At 30.6% G+C, this 17,053-nt stretch overlaps 2 protein-coding genes across 4 annotated transcripts; one reads left to right on the top strand and one right to left on the bottom strand.

Annotated features, from left to right (window-relative positions):
* Nucleotides 1-3,084: 3,084 nt before the first annotated feature.
* LOC111296189 (small ribosomal subunit protein uS8z/uS8w) lies at nucleotides 3,085-4,853 on the bottom strand. 3 transcript variants are annotated; one of them, XM_022890320.2, is made up of 4 exons: nucleotides 4,721-4,853; nucleotides 4,122-4,275; nucleotides 3,861-4,021; nucleotides 3,085-3,395 (listed from the first exon to the last, which is right to left on the bottom strand). In XM_022890320.2, exons 2-4 carry the CDS (start codon nucleotides 4,252-4,254, stop codon nucleotides 3,297-3,299), a joined length of 393 nt encoding a protein of 130 aa, XP_022746055.1. In that variant the 5' UTR covers nucleotides 4,255-4,275; nucleotides 4,721-4,853; the 3' UTR covers nucleotides 3,085-3,296. The 3 variants fall into 3 exon arrangements, with proteins under 3 accessions (XP_022746055.1, XP_022746056.1, XP_022746057.1); XM_022890321.2 differs by having other exon boundaries at nucleotides 4,122-4,278; nucleotides 4,721-4,833; XM_022890322.2 differs by having other exon boundaries at nucleotides 4,122-4,272; nucleotides 4,721-4,788.
* Nucleotides 4,854-7,769: 2,916 nt separating this feature from the next.
* On the top strand, nucleotides 7,770-13,826 carry LOC111296036 (uncharacterized). Its single transcript, XM_022890047.2, has 3 exons — nucleotides 7,770-10,557; nucleotides 12,530-12,840; nucleotides 13,180-13,826. Exons 1-3 carry the CDS (start codon nucleotides 8,339-8,341, stop codon nucleotides 13,545-13,547), a joined length of 2,898 nt encoding a protein of 965 aa, XP_022745782.1. The 5' UTR covers nucleotides 7,770-8,338; the 3' UTR covers nucleotides 13,548-13,826.
* The last annotated feature ends 3,227 nt before the right edge of the window (nucleotides 13,827-17,053 follow it).

Here is a 17,053-nt window from a genome sequence, read left to right as displayed (position 1 = left end):
TAATTATATCAATATTATTATTTTGAAAGATATATAAATTTTTTAAAAAACAATCATACAAAAAATCAAGGAATAAGAGACCATTTTAATTAAGGATATACCTGATAATATAAAATTAATTGATATCAATTTTTAGACATTATAATAGTATTGAAAAATTTTTTTATGAGTGATTGATTCTTGAATCTAATTTTATTTTGTAAATTAAAAATTATTCTTTGAAGAAACTTTTAATTAAGTTTAAAAAGACTTTAAAAAGATTAAATTTAATTAAATAATTAATCATATTTAAATAAAAAAAATTATGAATGACTATATTTTTGTATTTAATCATCAAAATTTTCCAGACTTTTATGTTGAACACAACATCTTACAAAGCTCATTAAAAATTGCCTATGATGAAAAACTAGCTCTTGTCAGAAACCAAATATAATCGTGGAAGTAAAGCGTGAACCAAACTTTTCCTTCCGTGCAATGTTAGATTAAACATTTTCCAATTACATGAAATTTGATATAAATTTCATTAAATCAAGTTTAATTGATGAATTTAATTAGATAACCAAGGTTGATTGTTTGGTGTTTTTTTTTATTATTTTAAGTTTTATTTTTTATTTTGGATATTTTTTGCATGATTTTAAATAAAAAAATTAATTTTTAAATTTTAATTATATTATCGTAGCAACTCTACATATAAAATTTTTTATTATTTATATTGATTTTTTTTATAATGAAAAAGTTGAGTTCAATAACGGTAGTTTATTTTATGAAATTGTTGATGTTGACATTTTATTTGAAAAAAAAGTTAAAATTAATTATTTGTTTGTTTATTTAATGATTTTTTTCCATGAAAATATAATGCATTTGAATTGTTACATTATTTGTTGTGAAGGAAACAACATTTAAATTAGTTGAAATTAATTACTTTGTTAGGCTTTTGAGATTTGCAAAATTTTAAAAATAATTAAATTTCAGAGTTGAATGTAATTAAATTTTATGGTATTTTTTTTATTCTGTTGATAAAGGAGTTTTATGCGAAAAAAGGCCTTGGAAGTGATTGTCAATGCTTTCAATAGCAACTTGCTGCATCAATTTGTGGAAAAAAAATAAGTGCCCATTATTTTAAATCTTTCTATCTTGATTTTAATTTATGTTGATTGCAAAATTTGCTGAATGAATTAGGAGCATGGTTATAAGTATATCTAAAAATATTTTTTATGATTCATAATATACAATTGAATACTTGAATCTGAATGCCTTAGATGGTCATATTGTTATTTTTGGTTGTTCTCCAGATTTGCTTCGTTACTCCATCGGTGTGTGAATTGTATCAAGAAAAGATCCAGCAAAGAAATATACTATTAGTTAGTCTTGAATGCTTGATGTTGATAAACTCTGCAGCTCATGCATAGAAAACATAAGACTTTCAATACTGCAAAGAAACTCTTTACACTTTTTTTATCTATTGCCATTTGCTGTAATAAACTAAAATTATATAATTAAAAAAAAAATAGAGTAAGACAATTTTATTTATGATTTTATTATATTTTAAAATTACTAATAAAGTAATAATTTGTATTGTATTCATTAATTTTAATCAAATTAATATTGTAAAAAATAAAATTATACTAAATAAAAATTGTAATAATTTCTAAATCAACTTTTTGAATTATTTGATAGTTAACCATTTCAATTCATATCGATTTTTATTTTATCAAAATCAAGTTTACATGGATTATTGCATCTTTTTCAAGTTCGGAAGAGCTTTTCCAGCTCTAATTGTTGCTAAAGATTGCAGCTAAGAACCTTTTTTTTTTTAGTATTTTTAAAAACACTACCCAAATTTCTCTTCACACCCTATTAATTTAAAAAAAAAATGCCCACATAATAAATATCAAATTTATTCTTTACTAAATTACTATCTTACCCTCTTCTTCTTCTTTCCCTTTTCTTCCCGCTTCTTCCTTTTTCATTCTTCTTTCTCTTACTTTCGTCTTCCTCTATCATTTTTCTTTCTCTTATACCCAATCAAATATGAATTTTTTATGTTTTAAAAAATCCATTTACGAGAATACAACATAATTTTTGAAAATTTATTTTCAAAAGTTATGATATATTTTTACGGTTGAATTTTTGAGATTTATGTTATATTTTAAAAACCGAAGTTTCATGAAAATAAATTTTTAAAAACTTTAAAAGCTTCTCAAAAATGTATTTTCAAAATCCTTTAAGGTTTTTTAAAAATTCATTTTTGAGAAATTTGAATTTTACGAAATTCATTTTGTAAACTCTAATATATTTTAACATGCATTTAAATCAAATCAAACGAAATAAATCTCAAAATCTTACTTTTAATCGATGAAAGACCAAAAAACACATAATTTTGAAGTTAATTTGATGAATTTAAAGTTAAGTTGAGTTTGAGATTGAAGAAAGCAGAAGAGAAATGAAAGAAAAAAATGTTACGGGTATGAAGGAAAAATCAATTGTTGTGAAATGAGGTGTATTTAGTAATAATATGAAATTTAAGTTTGAATTTGGGATGTATATAGTGGTGGGGAGTATAGAGTAAAAATGTGAGTGTAAATAGAATTCCACTTCTTTTTTTGTACACACCTTTTTGATTGCATATGTATTCCCAAGATATTTAGCAATAAGCTTATCATGCAATACAAAGGAACAAACAATCTTGATCCTTATGAACTCGGAATTTGACTCAATTAATTCATATAATGGCTTAAAAAAATCTAATCGATCTGAAATTAAAATCTTAATATTATAATTTTTTCCATTCCATTATGAAAAAAGGATTTGAACCTTTTTTTTCAATAAAGAAAATCATGTCATCAAGTCAAATGGAGCCTAAAATGTGCATTAGGAGAAACTCAGGCCTAACAACAATCACCAGAAGAGTGTTATAATCAACCTGTGGTTGTGGAGTTTATTTAAGTTATAAAGGTCCAAAGAATGGATTTGATTCTCAACTCTTCAGCATAATGTTAAATTGATTATATGTATCTTGAAACCTAACAATCACAAAAATGAAAATCAGAACTAAGCAAAATATTTAACTTCATCCTAGAAGAATTTGTGAAAAAGCATGGAATAGAAATTAATTAGCTGAAACTTCCAGATAGAAAAACTCTTTCAACTGTTTGATAACATAAGCAAAATAATCATAATCTCAAACATCATAAACAAAACACAGTGTGATTCCCAAAATACAATATACTAATTCTAGATGACTACCCAATTCAGAGAGAAGAGAAATCAAACATGAAAACTCTCAGAAATTTGAGTTAATAGAAGAAGCCAAGTACTTTTCCACCAACATTCTTTCTTCTGGCTTCTTCATGATCCATGATTCCAGCAGATGTTGTGAGCACAATATAACCAAACTGCAACGATAAAACATATAAAATGTATAAAAAAGAACTCTCATTTGAGTTGAATAAACCTTCCATAAACTTATGTCAACCATCAAATCATATATAGTGGACTATGAAAATAAAATTAAGACATGCCACTCAATAGAAAGACAAAATAATGATGTATAAATCAAAGCGTATTTCCACCTTCAAATAATGGAATAGTTAAGGTGGCTGTCAACAAAACGGTCAACAGGTATTGACTTGGTGGCCAAGATGTTGACCAGATGACCGGGATATAACAATAACAAAATTAAGACATGCCACTCAATAGAAAGACAAATAATGATGCATCAATCAAAGTTGTTTCCACCTTCAAATGTATTTGTTTCTTAATCTTAGAATATACTACTATTGAAAGCCCTTCCATAAAAAACATATCTTATGAAAACATTATACACAGAGATTAAAATGTCAAGAAGTTTCTAAGCTAACCTGTCTTGAAGGAAGTAACCTAGCAGTCCAACCCTCAATTTCCTTGACTCCAACATCAAAACGAGGACTGATCACGCCGCACTTGTTCAGCCTTCCATTCAGTTCAACCACAATTTTACCAGCTCTGTGATCATCAACATACTCAAACTCTCCAATGTAACCTGCAACGCCAATAAAAAAAGTTAATGTATCATCAACTTCTTATTACCATAGATCAGATTAATACTTGAAAAAAAGGATAGAGATTATATAGAAACAAACCATGCTTCTGCATGACCAAAAGGAATTTGATGATAACTTTTGAGGAAGGCCTGATCATGACCTGTCGTTTGCCCCTCTTCTCTGCATTGTACATGCTCTTGAGTGCATCGTTCAACACGCTGACCCTCACCATCCTTCCAAATACAAGCTGCTGCTGCTCATTTTAATCAACAAATTAAAATTTATTTAGAGTTCTTTTTTTTTTAAATCAGCAACAAAACAAAATCATACAAAAAGCATATCATTCTTCCAGGTTACTTCTTGCATTATCTTCCATGAAACACCAATTTCCTATAATATCTTATTCAAATAGAAACATAAAAACTGAAGAATTTCGTTTCAACCAAAACCCACTTTTTTTCTAAGCTAGCATAGAGGCAAGCAGAGGAAAAAAGTTAAGGGCACGCATTTTAGAACATCACAAACAATGGGTTCCTAACTTGCCGATAAGCCCCAAAAAAAAAAAATCGTTTCAGATTCATTTTTGGACATTGAATGTAAATCAATAACATTCACCAAGATCAAAGAAGAAGTTTGAGGATCAAAGATTGGAGAAGAGATAAAAAAAAAAGAAAGAAAGAAAAGAGCGTTTACCGCACCTGAAAGCAAAAATGGCTGCTGCGTAGAGGGAGACTGAAGAAAGGAGCAATAGGAAGAACAAGCTAGGGTTTTTTGTTTTTAAGGCGGCGAGGCGGTTGCTAGATAGTAACTTTTTGGGGTTTACGTGGGCCTTGGAAACTAGGCTTCTGCTGTGGAGACACGGGGAAGTCAAGAAAAGCTAGGCCCAGTTAACCTCTTTGGGCCCGAAATAAAGCAATTGATTAAGCAGGAAAATACAAATATCTTCTATTTACATTTGTTTATTTTTATTTTATGTTGGGGAGGATTTGAACTTGAGCAGAGGTTTTTTTTTTTTAATTATAAAAATATTTATCACTGAAATTAAAAATTTATTATTCTACCAGGCAGACAAAATTTTCACATGACTATATTTATGTAGATGAAATAATAAATGATTTGTTTTAAAAAAATTAAAAGAAAATTAATTTATAAATAATAAATAATAAATTATTTATTATAAATTATTTGAATTATAAATAATAATTGATTTATTATAAATGATTTATGCAAATCATTATGTAGGGAATAGAAAATGTATTCCATAAATGGCAAAAAAATTGTAACTCATAGCTGCGTATAAATTTATTAATAGTTGTGTTATTTTTTTATAAAAAGTCAAAATTTTAATTTGACTAAAGAATATAAAATTTTTTTAAAATTATAATTAAAAATATTTAAGTTTTTATTTTTTATTATAATTAATTAATCCCTTAAACATTTATTTGCATTTTTGAGCATTTATTTAAATTAAAATTTAATGCTGTTAATTTTTTTATAAATTAAAATAAAATTTTATGTGATTTTAATAAATAAATAAAAATTTATCATATGATTTAATTAATATATGTGAAAATTAAATAAAAATAAAAATTTTATTTTCTTTGTCTCTCTGTACGAGATCTCTATAAAGATTTTAATTAATTATAACATAAAAATTAATTAATTAAATTTTATTACATGACTAGATTTATTTTATTTAAGGGTTCAATTAAATTAAAGTAAAAATTAAAAATTCAATTGATTCTAATAAAATATTAAAAATTTAAATTATTATTGAATTATAATTGCTTAAATTTTTTTGGATGCTTATTGTACTTTATCAAAATGATAAAATTAATTCCTTCACTAAATACAATAAAAATTGAATCTTTATACAATAATAATTCGTATAATTTAATAAAATTTATAATATGAGTTACTATTGTCGTTATTGTAGTTAATGTAGATGTTGACATTTTCGACGTGATAATTGACTTTGTACATGTGATGAACTTTTTTAATACACTTGGGCATTAAATCTGACGTGAAAAAAAAAAATTTTTTGGTTCCACTTGAGAAAAAAAATATTAAGGTGGTAAATTTTTTTGTCCATTCACTTAGAAAAACCAATCTATTATTTTTTTATACAGGTGGTAAAAAATTTAACGCCACATCAGCATTTTTTTCCACCGTGGATTTTATCTTTTTTTCTCTTTCTTTTTACCCGCAGGGGGTCATCTGACCTTTTATTAACTATAAAAGATATATTTTTTTTTTATCATTTCATCTCATTTTTGTAAAAAAAGAAAAGAAAAGATTCAACTCTATAAAAAAAGTCCCTTCTTCAAGCTTGAAACCCAGAATTTGGTCGCTTTTCCTCCGCCGACTGCCACTCACTGACGCCGGTTGAACCCTCAAAATACACCAAACGGTTCCTTTCAATATTCTCTTCACCTTGTCTATTTAGATTTCCCCAAAAACCAGCAAATCTCCCAAGATCTAAGTCAAGAACTGGCGGGTTTCGAAGCCAAGACCACCCTCCTCCTAGGCACCAAATCCCACCAGCTTTCAGTATTACCCTCGCCTAGATCTCCTTCCTCACCCAAAATCTGGCCTAAAAACCAACCTAACCCCCTAGAGTCGAAAATCCCAACGTTTTGTGGAGCTTTCTTTTTTAGTCTTCGGCGCTGCTTCTCCCCACTAGGGGATGTGTGGTTTTTTGTTTTGTATTTTTTTGGTTTGTTTTGGTTTTTTGTTGGTTTCAGGTTTTTTTTTTTTTTGGGATTTTGGGACTGTGGGTTAGTTTTGAGTAGTGTTGTGTGGTGGTTCTGATGGTGTGTGCTGGGTTGTTAGTTGCTGATGATGGTGAGTGGGTTGGGGTGGTGGTCTAATGGATTCAGCTATGTGGTGCGGCTATATGATTTTTTTTTTTTTTTGGTGGTGGATGGTAATGCAAAAGGCTAGACGATGATAATGATGGTGGTGAGAGTTCGGCTTTTCGGTGGAGGCAGGAGATTTCGTGGATTATGGCAGGGGCGGATTAAGATGCTTCTGGTAGAGTTTTTCTGAGTCTCAAAATTGGCCTGAATTTTTGTTAAGCCATGGTGGAAAAAAAAGGGAAAATGCTGATGCGGCGCTAAATTTTTTAACACCTGTACAAAAAAAAAAAAAGACGGATAATTTTTTTTAAGTGATCTCACAGCAGCATTTTTTTTTCAACTGGATAAAAAAAAAAAAACGTCAGCATTTGATGAAGTTTACCGCATATGCAAAGTTAACTGCCATGTTAGAAAAATCAACATCCACGACTGCTACATTAACGACGATAGTAACTCACGTTCTCAATTTTACTAAATTATGAAATTGTGCGGATTGTTATTATATAGGAATTTAATTTCTATAGTTTTTAGTGGAGGACTAATTTTACTATTTGGGATTAATTTTATTATTTTAATAAAATATAAGGAGTATTTGTATAATTTGATCATTATAATTCAAAAGTAATTTTTGGCATTTTTTTAAAATTTTAATGATAAATTTAATTTTTAATAATTTTCAATAAAAAATCATAGAAAAAGAACAGTTGATTTTTTTTTTTTGTTTATTGTTGAAATTAGAATAGACAAGTTTATTAGTATTTTAGATTCCTAGCGTGAATGCTTCATCTCTTGTGCCAAAAACAATTCTTTTCACCACCACACACGAAACTTCTCGATTCACTTTCCAACACCAATATTCTCCATTTTCAATCATGACGATGCCGCTTTTAAACCGTCGCTAAAATTAAAATCATTAGCAACGAAAAAAAATTACAAAAAAACCCAACCACAAAGAAAAGTTATAGCTAAAAAGCACCGCCCTTTAGCCAATAAAGTTAAAGCTAACCCTTTAGCCAGTACAGTAACCTCTTCAACTATCTTCTTTGTTTCTCATCTTTGACTTCCCATTCTCAACGCCCAATATCAGATCAGATCAACTCTATCTATCTATGTAATTTTTATAGAGGAAAAAGAATATATACAGTAAGGATTTTCGTTGAGAGAAATTTCAAATAAAGGCTTTCAGACCAATCCATGGGTTCTTTCAATCCAACCAAACCCAAGGTTTGATCTTTCTCCTTTTAAATTTTCTCGAAGAATAAAAAATCCTTTCTGGGTTTTTCTTAGATCTGTCTTTGCAATCGATTTCTGGTCTCTTTTTTTTTTTTATGATCTTCCAAGCTTTATGGTTCTGGGTTTTTAGGGCGTACAAAATTGGTTCATAAATTTGACCTAGTAATTAGGGCTATTGCTCAATTTCTGAATATTGGGAAGTTATAGTGTTTGATAAGTGGAAAGATGCAATCTAGAAGAAACGAGGAGCATGTTGAACTATCTCCGACTGTTAAGTTGCGTAGTCAACACAGGACTGCCGCTGAAGTGGGTACTCATGACCCTTATCCTGTTTCGCGTTGTGAGGTGATGAATGATCGGTCACCTCCACCTCGTGGACGGAGGAGTTGTAGTCCAAAAACCCTAGATGTGTCTAGGAGGGGGGCTTCGGTTAGGGATCGAATGAGCGGATCGATGGAGGGGAAGGATTCGTATGGTTGGCATTTGGGTGGTGGCAGCACTGAAAAAGCACGGTCAAGATCACCCGCATATGAGCAAATGCGTAAAAGGCCTCATTTTGATGATGAGGGATTTGTCAATAGAAAATATGATTATGTTGCGCATGTCGGTTTTGGTGATAATACAAACTCCACAGTAAGGGGTTCTTACAGGTATGATCATGGTTCTTCTAGGATGTGCAAAGAGAAGGACTATATGAAAAACAGAGTTACAAGTGTTGATGAACATATGATGGGTCAGAAATTGATCCCAGTGGAAGATTTTGCTAAAAGAGTGCCACGTCGGTTGCCACAAGATGTGGGTCCAAGCTTAAATTATGCAGAAACTAGTGGACAGTTACTGTTGTCCTCAGGTGGTATTGAGCATCGAGAAACTTTACCTTCAAATAAGGGGAAAGTTATGAATTCTTACAAAGAAGATAAACCCATGTTCCATTCTCAGGATGCTGCATATGGTATGGTGGCAGCTTCTCACTCAAGGGACTTGTTGAGCACTCCTCAGCTTAAGGATTTTGCTGGAACATCTTCTAGTATCCCTAGGACTGAGCTTCTGAGTTCATATCAGGATGATGCACCCTTGCCTGTTTCTGATGAATATCTTAGGAGCAACAGGAAGCTCACAGAAACTGTGGGATATAATAAATACAACCGAAGGCCACTTACAGATTCTGTGGGAGATCCTGAAGCTGCTAAAAGGAATATGTCATTATATCAGCAATGGACAAATAGTCCGAGCAGGGCTGAGTATGAGGAGTACCTTTACAGAAAACCTAGGGCAATAGGAAGTAATAATCATGGATATCTGGATGAGGACTTAACAAGGATGATGCCTTCTCAATCTCAAGTTAGCTATGAAGATGCTTCAATTGATTATGGTCATAGAGACATGTCAAAACCAAAAATTTTGCACCATGTTGTAGAGAGGATTGATAATACAAATGATTCTTATGGAAATTCAAGAAAGGGCATCATATGGGATGATCATACTCTGCAACCAAACTACATAGATATGAGAAGATCATATGCATCAATGCAAGGTGGGGAATATTTGGGTTCAGAACACACCTATGTTGAGTCTGGAAGAAGACTACCACAAGATTATGAAATATCACATTTGGATGCATCTCACAATCGTCAATTATCAAATTTGAGATCTGATTATGGTTTTGGTAGAGGAGTAGGTCTAGAGTTTCAAAATGAAAGATTGATAAATTCTGATGCATCTGAATTTGATTCTGAGCAATGCAGACTTGGTCTAAGAACAAAGAGAATGGAGGAAGAGCCTGACATGTTCTCAGAGAGGATCCTTAAAAGGAAGTATCTTATGGAGGAAGATGTTGGTAGGCCCAGTTCAAAAACTATTGTATCTAGCAAACTTCATTCAGCTGGTGACTTTGGAGGTCCATATGAAAGTGAAGAGCAGATTGATGAAGATAGGATTGCTTTACATGCATCTAGGACAAAAGGATATGGCCACAATGAATATAGAAAGGTTGGAAGGACATATGATGGGCAAAACCATCATGGAGATTTGGAATTGGATGACTGGTGTACGTCCCAAGGTTCTTTGGCACATTCACAAAGGGTTCCAGTCAGGTTTTACAAAAATAGTGGTAAATATATCAAGGGAAATCCCAGAACTGGTTCTTTTAACTGGCATACTTCACACAACAATGACAGAAGAAGTAACCTTCACAAACAAAACAAAGTTTGGAAAAGAAATGAAGATTATGATGAGGATATAAATGCGAATGAAGGTGACATGACAGAAGATTTAGTGAATTATGCAGAGGTTGAGCTGTCTGAGGATTCAGAAGAATTTAAGCAATTGGTGCATGAAGCGTTTTTAAAGTACTCTAAAAGGTTAAATTTGAACCAGTCTGTTCGTAGAAGATACAAGGAGCAAGGACAAGCTGGTAGTTTGTTCTGCATCGTATGTGGTAGAAGGTCTGTTTTCTTTTCTATGACATGCATTTTAAAGAGGGGTGGATGTTTTCATTTATTTCTTTGTTCGAATGAGGAGTTTCCTAGTGCCTTTTAAAGCTGCAATGAAGTAATCATGCACAGGCTCTATACGCTGTATTAATTGGTCTTTCTAGGACTTTTTTATGGCCGCCTGAACATTTTTGAAACTAACAATCTCATTACTATTATTTAGTTATTTAACTAATGAAATTCAGATTTTCTTCTTCTGGTGATACATTCTGTTTTTTAAATGGTAACTATGACCATATGATGGTTTCTCAGAAAGAATTTTATTTCAGGGTTCAATACCACTTCCTTTGCTTCTGAGCAGAAATACACCGACCTAAGTAGATTAGTGTCTTAGTAGTGATGATTTACTAACAATTTGCAGGTTTTGTATAATGTATAGTGGACCATCTAGTGAATTCAAGTTGGCAATTTAAATTTGGTGACTCCATGCGACGGTAGATATTGTGAATGCTTTTATGCACTAAAAGAAGAAAAGTAGAGAGGAAAGTTCAGAACATTTTAAATGTTTTTGAGTTTTGGCTTTTGTGGCCAAAAAAACAAATGCTGAATTGGCTAGCTTGCCGTGTGATGGGATCAAGACTTGCGGTTTTATCAATTTAAGCTTTATAACATTTTATATAGAAGCGTATCCAGTGAGATTGGAACTTTTCTGCTTTAGATGACATTTGCCTGTAAGTAAGCTAACTGCTGAAAATTGATTGATCTTGATATGTCAAGTGGAAACTTCTGAGGATTCCTCAAGTGTGCTTAATATGGACAACTTCTTGACTTCATTGTGGGTGGGACTTTTAGCATTTCTTGCTCATTCATGACTGATCTGTGAGAAATAGCTGATTGATTTCAGCAACAGGCATCTAGGACGTTTGGTTTGAGCCTAACCTGTTCATGCTCCTTAAGAATCCTTGAGTGTTGTTAAGGAGCAAGTTTAGTACCCTTGTGTCTCATAGAGGGGTTTTAGTAGTCTGAATGTAAGACCTATTAGAATGTTGTCATAAGGATTTCATTAGGTAATTTGAGTAACAACTTGAGTGGTGAGCTATTTGTATGTGGCAGATAGGATGATAGTGAACCACTGGCAGTCAGATATGCTGCTACTTACTTTTAATGCGGGGGGTCCTTGGTGCAGCAGGTCAAATGGAGGTGTAGACAGCCAAATTAATGAGTGTGAGATAAAGCTACATAATCTGTATCATGCTAGAGGTCAAACTGTTTAAATTTTGTGAACAACTTTGTGAAAAACATGTATTAATTTCTCTTGCAGTGGTTTCAGACTGCGATTTCATGTAGCAAGCTAATTGTTGATCTTAATTACCCATCTTGGTTCTGATAGAATCTCTCTCCTCTCTCTCAGTATTCGTGTGCATGTGTATCTTTTTTGAAGTTATTTTTGTTAAAGCATTTGTGAATGCAGTCTACTTTTTTGAAAGAAAAGTCAGGTTGCAGTCTAATATGATGCTTTGCTTGATTAGGGATATCAATTTTTATTTTTATTTTTTTTTTTTGTTCTTTGTCCATGCTTATATATGTTAATGATATGGTCCTTTATATGTTTAGAAAATCTTAAAAAAAATTAGTACCCCTGTTGGATACAACCATATCTGACTTTTGAACTGGGTTGAACAGCATTGGATATGTTTAGATATGTCACTTTTTGACCCAAGTAAAAGGTAAGGATCGGTTTTGAGGTACACTAGATGGTAATTGGATGTTACTGTCATGTTCTTGATTTTGATTTGAATCTCTCTGAGGAGGATTTTGGTTGTTTACCTTCTTTATGTACCTGAGAAATTTTTAATGGCTGTGAGAGCATCAATATTGTGAACATCAAGATTAATTTTTCTTTGAATCAGTATCTCCTCTTTAAAATTGATTACCATTGATGATTCTTTCTCTCACTATTATTCTAACGTCTGTCCTCTTACAGCTACTCAAAGGAGTTCATGGACACCCAACGCCTGGTGAGACATGCCTTCATGTCTCACAAGGTTGGGTTAAGGGCACAGCACTTGGGACTTCACAAAGCAATATGTGTGTTGCTGGGGTGGGACAGCGTGGCACCTCCTGACACTATAACATGGGTTCCCCACGTCTTGCCTCAAGCTCAAGCTTTTGCTCAGAAGGAGGATTTGGTTCTCTGGCCTCCAATTGTTGTCATCCATAATATTTCCATGGCAAATAACAATCCTCAAGAACAGAAGGTTCTTCCGATTGAAGGGGTGCAGGCCTTTCTAAGAGGTGAGTAGTTGATTGAAAATTTTGCCTGATAATTTAGTAAAGCGCTTAGTGTATTTAGTTTGTATTGTTTTAAGAGTGGAATAGAAAAATTGGATGTTTTATGCTGCTAATATAACAAATAAAAATGACAAGAAAAAAAAAAGGTTGACTTGAATCAGTTTGCCAATGTGCACTATGAATAATTGGAGTTAATCATAATGTTAAAAATTTTCTACTTATTGGTGAAGGTGAAGGACTTTTTTTTACCAGAACACAAGACTGATAATTTGTTTCTTTCACACATTGTCCTTTTTTTTTCTCTTCTTTTTCTTCCTCTTGTTGGTTCTTGGATGATGACAGGTAAAGGCGTTGTTGGGGGAAAAATCACCGTGTGCCTTGGGAGGCCTGCAGATCAAAGTATTATGGTGGTGAAGTTCTTAAGCAATTTTACTGGACTGGCAATGGCAGAGAGACTTCATAAGTATTTTGTTGAAAACAAGCGAGGGAGAGTGGAATTTCACCGAACAACATCAAACAATGGCAAAAGCAGCATTGAGGAAATGGGCATACAGGGTGACAAGTTGGAGGAACAGCTTCTGTATGGTTATATGGCTATTGCAGAGGAATTGGACAAACTTGATTTTCATAACAGGAAATGGAGTCTGGTAAAGAGCAAGAAGGAGATTCAGGACTTAGCTAATGATCCTGTTAAAATTGAAGAGAGGTGACTGTCTAAAAAAAAATCAGAGGCCGAGGATAGTGCTCTTGTTAGATCTGAATTGCCTCTTTATCTTATCCTTGAAAGAGCATTTATGTCTAAAACAATAGTAGATTTGGTCAACCTTATTTTCTGCTAGCTTTGTAATCCTAGTATCCTACCACTATTAATGTAAACAGAAATAATTGCGATGTATTTTTTTTTCTACTTTTGGGGGTGTCTGTGGTTAGATCTGAAAATTTATGTATTTTTATCGTATAAACTATCAATAATTTATATATTTGTATTATATTTTATATAAAAATTAAATATTACAATTTATGTAAATTAAAACATATGAAATATATATTTTTGCTTTTGTTAATTCAAATTTTTATTAAAACTTTAAAATGAGTGATATTTTTTATATTAATTTTTTCTTGTATTTTAAATTATTAGATCTACTTGATGTCTTTTATGTCGTACTAAATATTTGTGGAGACATGAGCATAGGAGAAGGATTCCCAACCCTTTTTCTCTCCAAAACATGCCTAGGTTCATACTCAGTCTCAAACCAACTTGAAAGAATACAATGCCTGCATGCATGTTAATTCAGGGGTTGGTTTCATTTCGTAGTTTATAAGTGTTTTTTTTTTTTTGTTTTTATGCTCTTTAATGGTTTTGACATCCAATTTTCTAAATATTTTATCATGCCAGCAAATAGCGGGAAGGAGAAAATCTTCTTCACCTTCTCATCTTTTGCTATTACAAATCCTTTCACTCGCAAAACAGGAATGGTTACATTGTAAGAGTAACTTGTAACAATGTTTAGGGATTTAGGTCAATTTATTACTTTATTATGAGTTCATATTGAATTTTATCATTATATTTTAATTTAGTTAAATTTTTTATTTTAGATTTTATTTATTTTGGACATAAAGATTGATGAATTGTTGCCATTTGCATTAATATATATTTAAATATTTTAATTTTGTTATTTTTTAAAAAATCAATAAAAAAGAAAGTATGATGATAAAATAGACTCTTTACACTAATAGAATAACTCCATAAAATATTTCAATTTCATTACTTTTTTTTTTCAAATTAAAGAAATGGAAGATAGAATGATAAATTTTAAATTAAAGCTTTAAAATTTAATATGGAGTCATAATATAATGGTTAATTTCACCTTAATTCCCGATTTTTATAATTATAAATCCCATCATACTTATTACTACTATTTTTTAGAAACGAATTATTACTACTTTTAATTAAAACTACAATCTTTCTTCAAATAAAAGAAAAAAAAATACAATCTTCTTTTTATTTAGAAATTTTTAAATATATTTTTAACATATTTTTAAATACTTAATAGTCTTACTTTATGTTATATTCTAAGTAATATTTCCTGATATTGATATATGTTTCCTGAAAGCGTTGACATGAAAGTTTTCCCTTCCCTAAGATATCTAACCAAAACATTATTGTTTAGGATTTTGTTGAATTTCAAAAGCTCGAATTTGAAGTTTAATTTAATTAATTTATATAATTAATTTTAAAAAATGATATTTTACAAATATAAAATTTAAATCTCAATATTTGTAACTTTTATCATTATTCTCAAATTGCAAACATTTTATAATAAAAAAAAAATCAAGCATTTTACAATTTTGCTGTATGGCATATTTACTCCAATATTCATGTTACATAAGCAAGAAAAAGTCTCTCATTCCAGAAGTAGCTCTTTGCTATAGTTGTTTATTAGATACAAGCTATTAGCTATAGAGCTAATAATCTGTGTATTTATGTTATATCTATTTAATATTAAATATTTGTAAAATATAAAAACTATCATATTAAAATTTATATTGATATATTAAATACAAAATATATTCTTTTATTTTTATTCAATATATAAATTATTTTTATTAAAATTTTAAATTATATTACTTTCGTATTTTTTTCACATAATTTTTATATCGTTTTATCAAATGGTGTTTAACATTTTTTTACTAGTATTTTATGTTATGTATGTATTTTTTGAACAGAAGCATGACATTTAAAGCTGAAAATTCTTGATTCTTTACGTGAAAAAATAGCAATAGATAATAAGCAATAATTATAATATTAATTATTTTTTGCGTGAAAGTAAATTTGAACGTTGAATCTTAATTTTTTTTGGACATGGACAACATCTCACTAAGAAGGTTTACATATTTTATTTCTTTTTCGCTCTTTATAAATGAATATTAAAGAAGAGAACACAAAAAATGTGGTAACCAATAATAACTGTCATAACGTATAAATTCGTAAATATATCGTTAGATATAATTTTAAAAGTCATTACCAATTTCGTTAAATATAATAATTTTACAACAGTTGTGACTATATATATACCCAATCCTTGAAAGTATAATTGCGATGTATTAGTCTAAGGATCTAGCATTAAATTATTTATACTACTTCAAACAAATCAAACATTAGGGATACAACCAATATATCTAAAGTTGTAAGGATGACTTGAAATAGGTGGTGTTATGCCCTAGATATTTTAGAATAAGCAAGTAAGGAAAAGGAAAAAGAAGTAAAAATAATAGAAACAAGGAAAGGACTTCTGTTACAATGCATCTAATAGTATAACACAAATAACCAACGACAGAAGAAGAAGCCTACAAGTTTTTAAAAATTATCAGGCATAGTAAATATAGTGTAGTGGACTAACTCAACAAAATGCCAACAAGAATTTCGTTGTTGTATCTATTGCGAAACTTTGAACCCTATAGAAATGCGTTACTGAAAGTGCTAAACCAAGTTTATATGGACCATGATATTTCAATTGAGAAAGTAGACCATCTGGTGGGAAGTATAATGGCCTCAAACTTTATAATGTTCAACGATGAAGAAATTTTGTCAAAAAGATGAGGTAGCACACTAGGGTGCCTTCAAGGTACTCATAAATAACAATATCGTCTCTTTTTTTTAGTGTGATTGAACTTGAGCAACTATATCTCAACACCTTTAGGGGTATTTTTTAAATTACCCTGTTATTTTTTTTATGCTCTATAAAGAAAGACGATTAAAAACCAAATTTATGATGTGACTATGTAATGAATACTAGAGCAAATTTCTTTTAGGAATAAATACGGGTCCTATTTAACTGAACACACCATCTTGCAACTGAGTTAGTAAAGCTGTCATAGAATACATATATCAATAGCTTTTCATCACTAGTATAGACGATCATTTTTTGACAGTATATAGTAACATAGGTTATCAAACACCGAATACAGTCATACTTATCAAACTCATGGACCTTGAATTTTGACGGGATTAGAACATCTAAGACCAAATAAAGGCTAGATGTGTACATGGAACCATAAAAATCCATTTTTTCGATAGGTTCAACCTTTCTTCTAACAAGTTCATCTTCTCTTTGGCTTTTGAGTTCTTTGAAGTCTCAATTGCCTTCAACTTTAGCTTCTCTTGCTTCTTTGGGTTATTTAAGTTAGGGGCTTGAATTGATTTAGCTACTTTTTG

This window comes from Durio zibethinus, chromosome 12 (assembly GCF_047325235.1).
Source record: "Durio zibethinus cultivar Kanyao isolate XHJ-2024 chromosome 12, ASM4732523v1, whole genome shotgun sequence".
Taxonomy (NCBI): Eukaryota; Viridiplantae; Streptophyta; class Magnoliopsida; order Malvales; family Malvaceae; genus Durio; species Durio zibethinus.
The sequence above is the reverse complement of the archived record's forward strand: the minus strand, read 5'-3'. Positions and strand labels throughout refer to the sequence as shown.

Bases quoted from the DNA above. Each gene is read 5' to 3' on its own strand.
- LOC111296189 (XM_022890320.2), bottom strand. From the start codon at position 4,254: ATGGTGAGGGTCAGCGTGTTGAACGATGCACTCAAGAGCATGTACAAT. The intron at 4,022-4,121 runs GTTTGTTTCTAT...TTGGCGTTGCAG, and splicing joins TTTGGTCATGCAGAAGCATG to GTTACATTGGAGAGTTTGAG. The intron at 3,396-3,860 runs GTTAGCTTAGAA...TTATCGTTGCAG, and splicing joins GGTTACTTCCTTCAAGACAG to TTTGGTTATATTGTGCTCAC.
- LOC111296036 (XM_022890047.2), top strand. From the start codon at position 8,339: ATGCAATCTAGAAGAAACGAGGAGCATGTTGAACTATCTCCGACTGTT. The intron at 10,558-12,529 runs GTCTGTTTTCTT...GTCCTCTTACAG, and splicing joins TGCATCGTATGTGGTAGAAG to CTACTCAAAGGAGTTCATGG. The intron at 12,841-13,179 runs GTGAGTAGTTGA...GGATGATGACAG, and splicing joins GGTGCAGGCCTTTCTAAGAG to GTAAAGGCGTTGTTGGGGGA.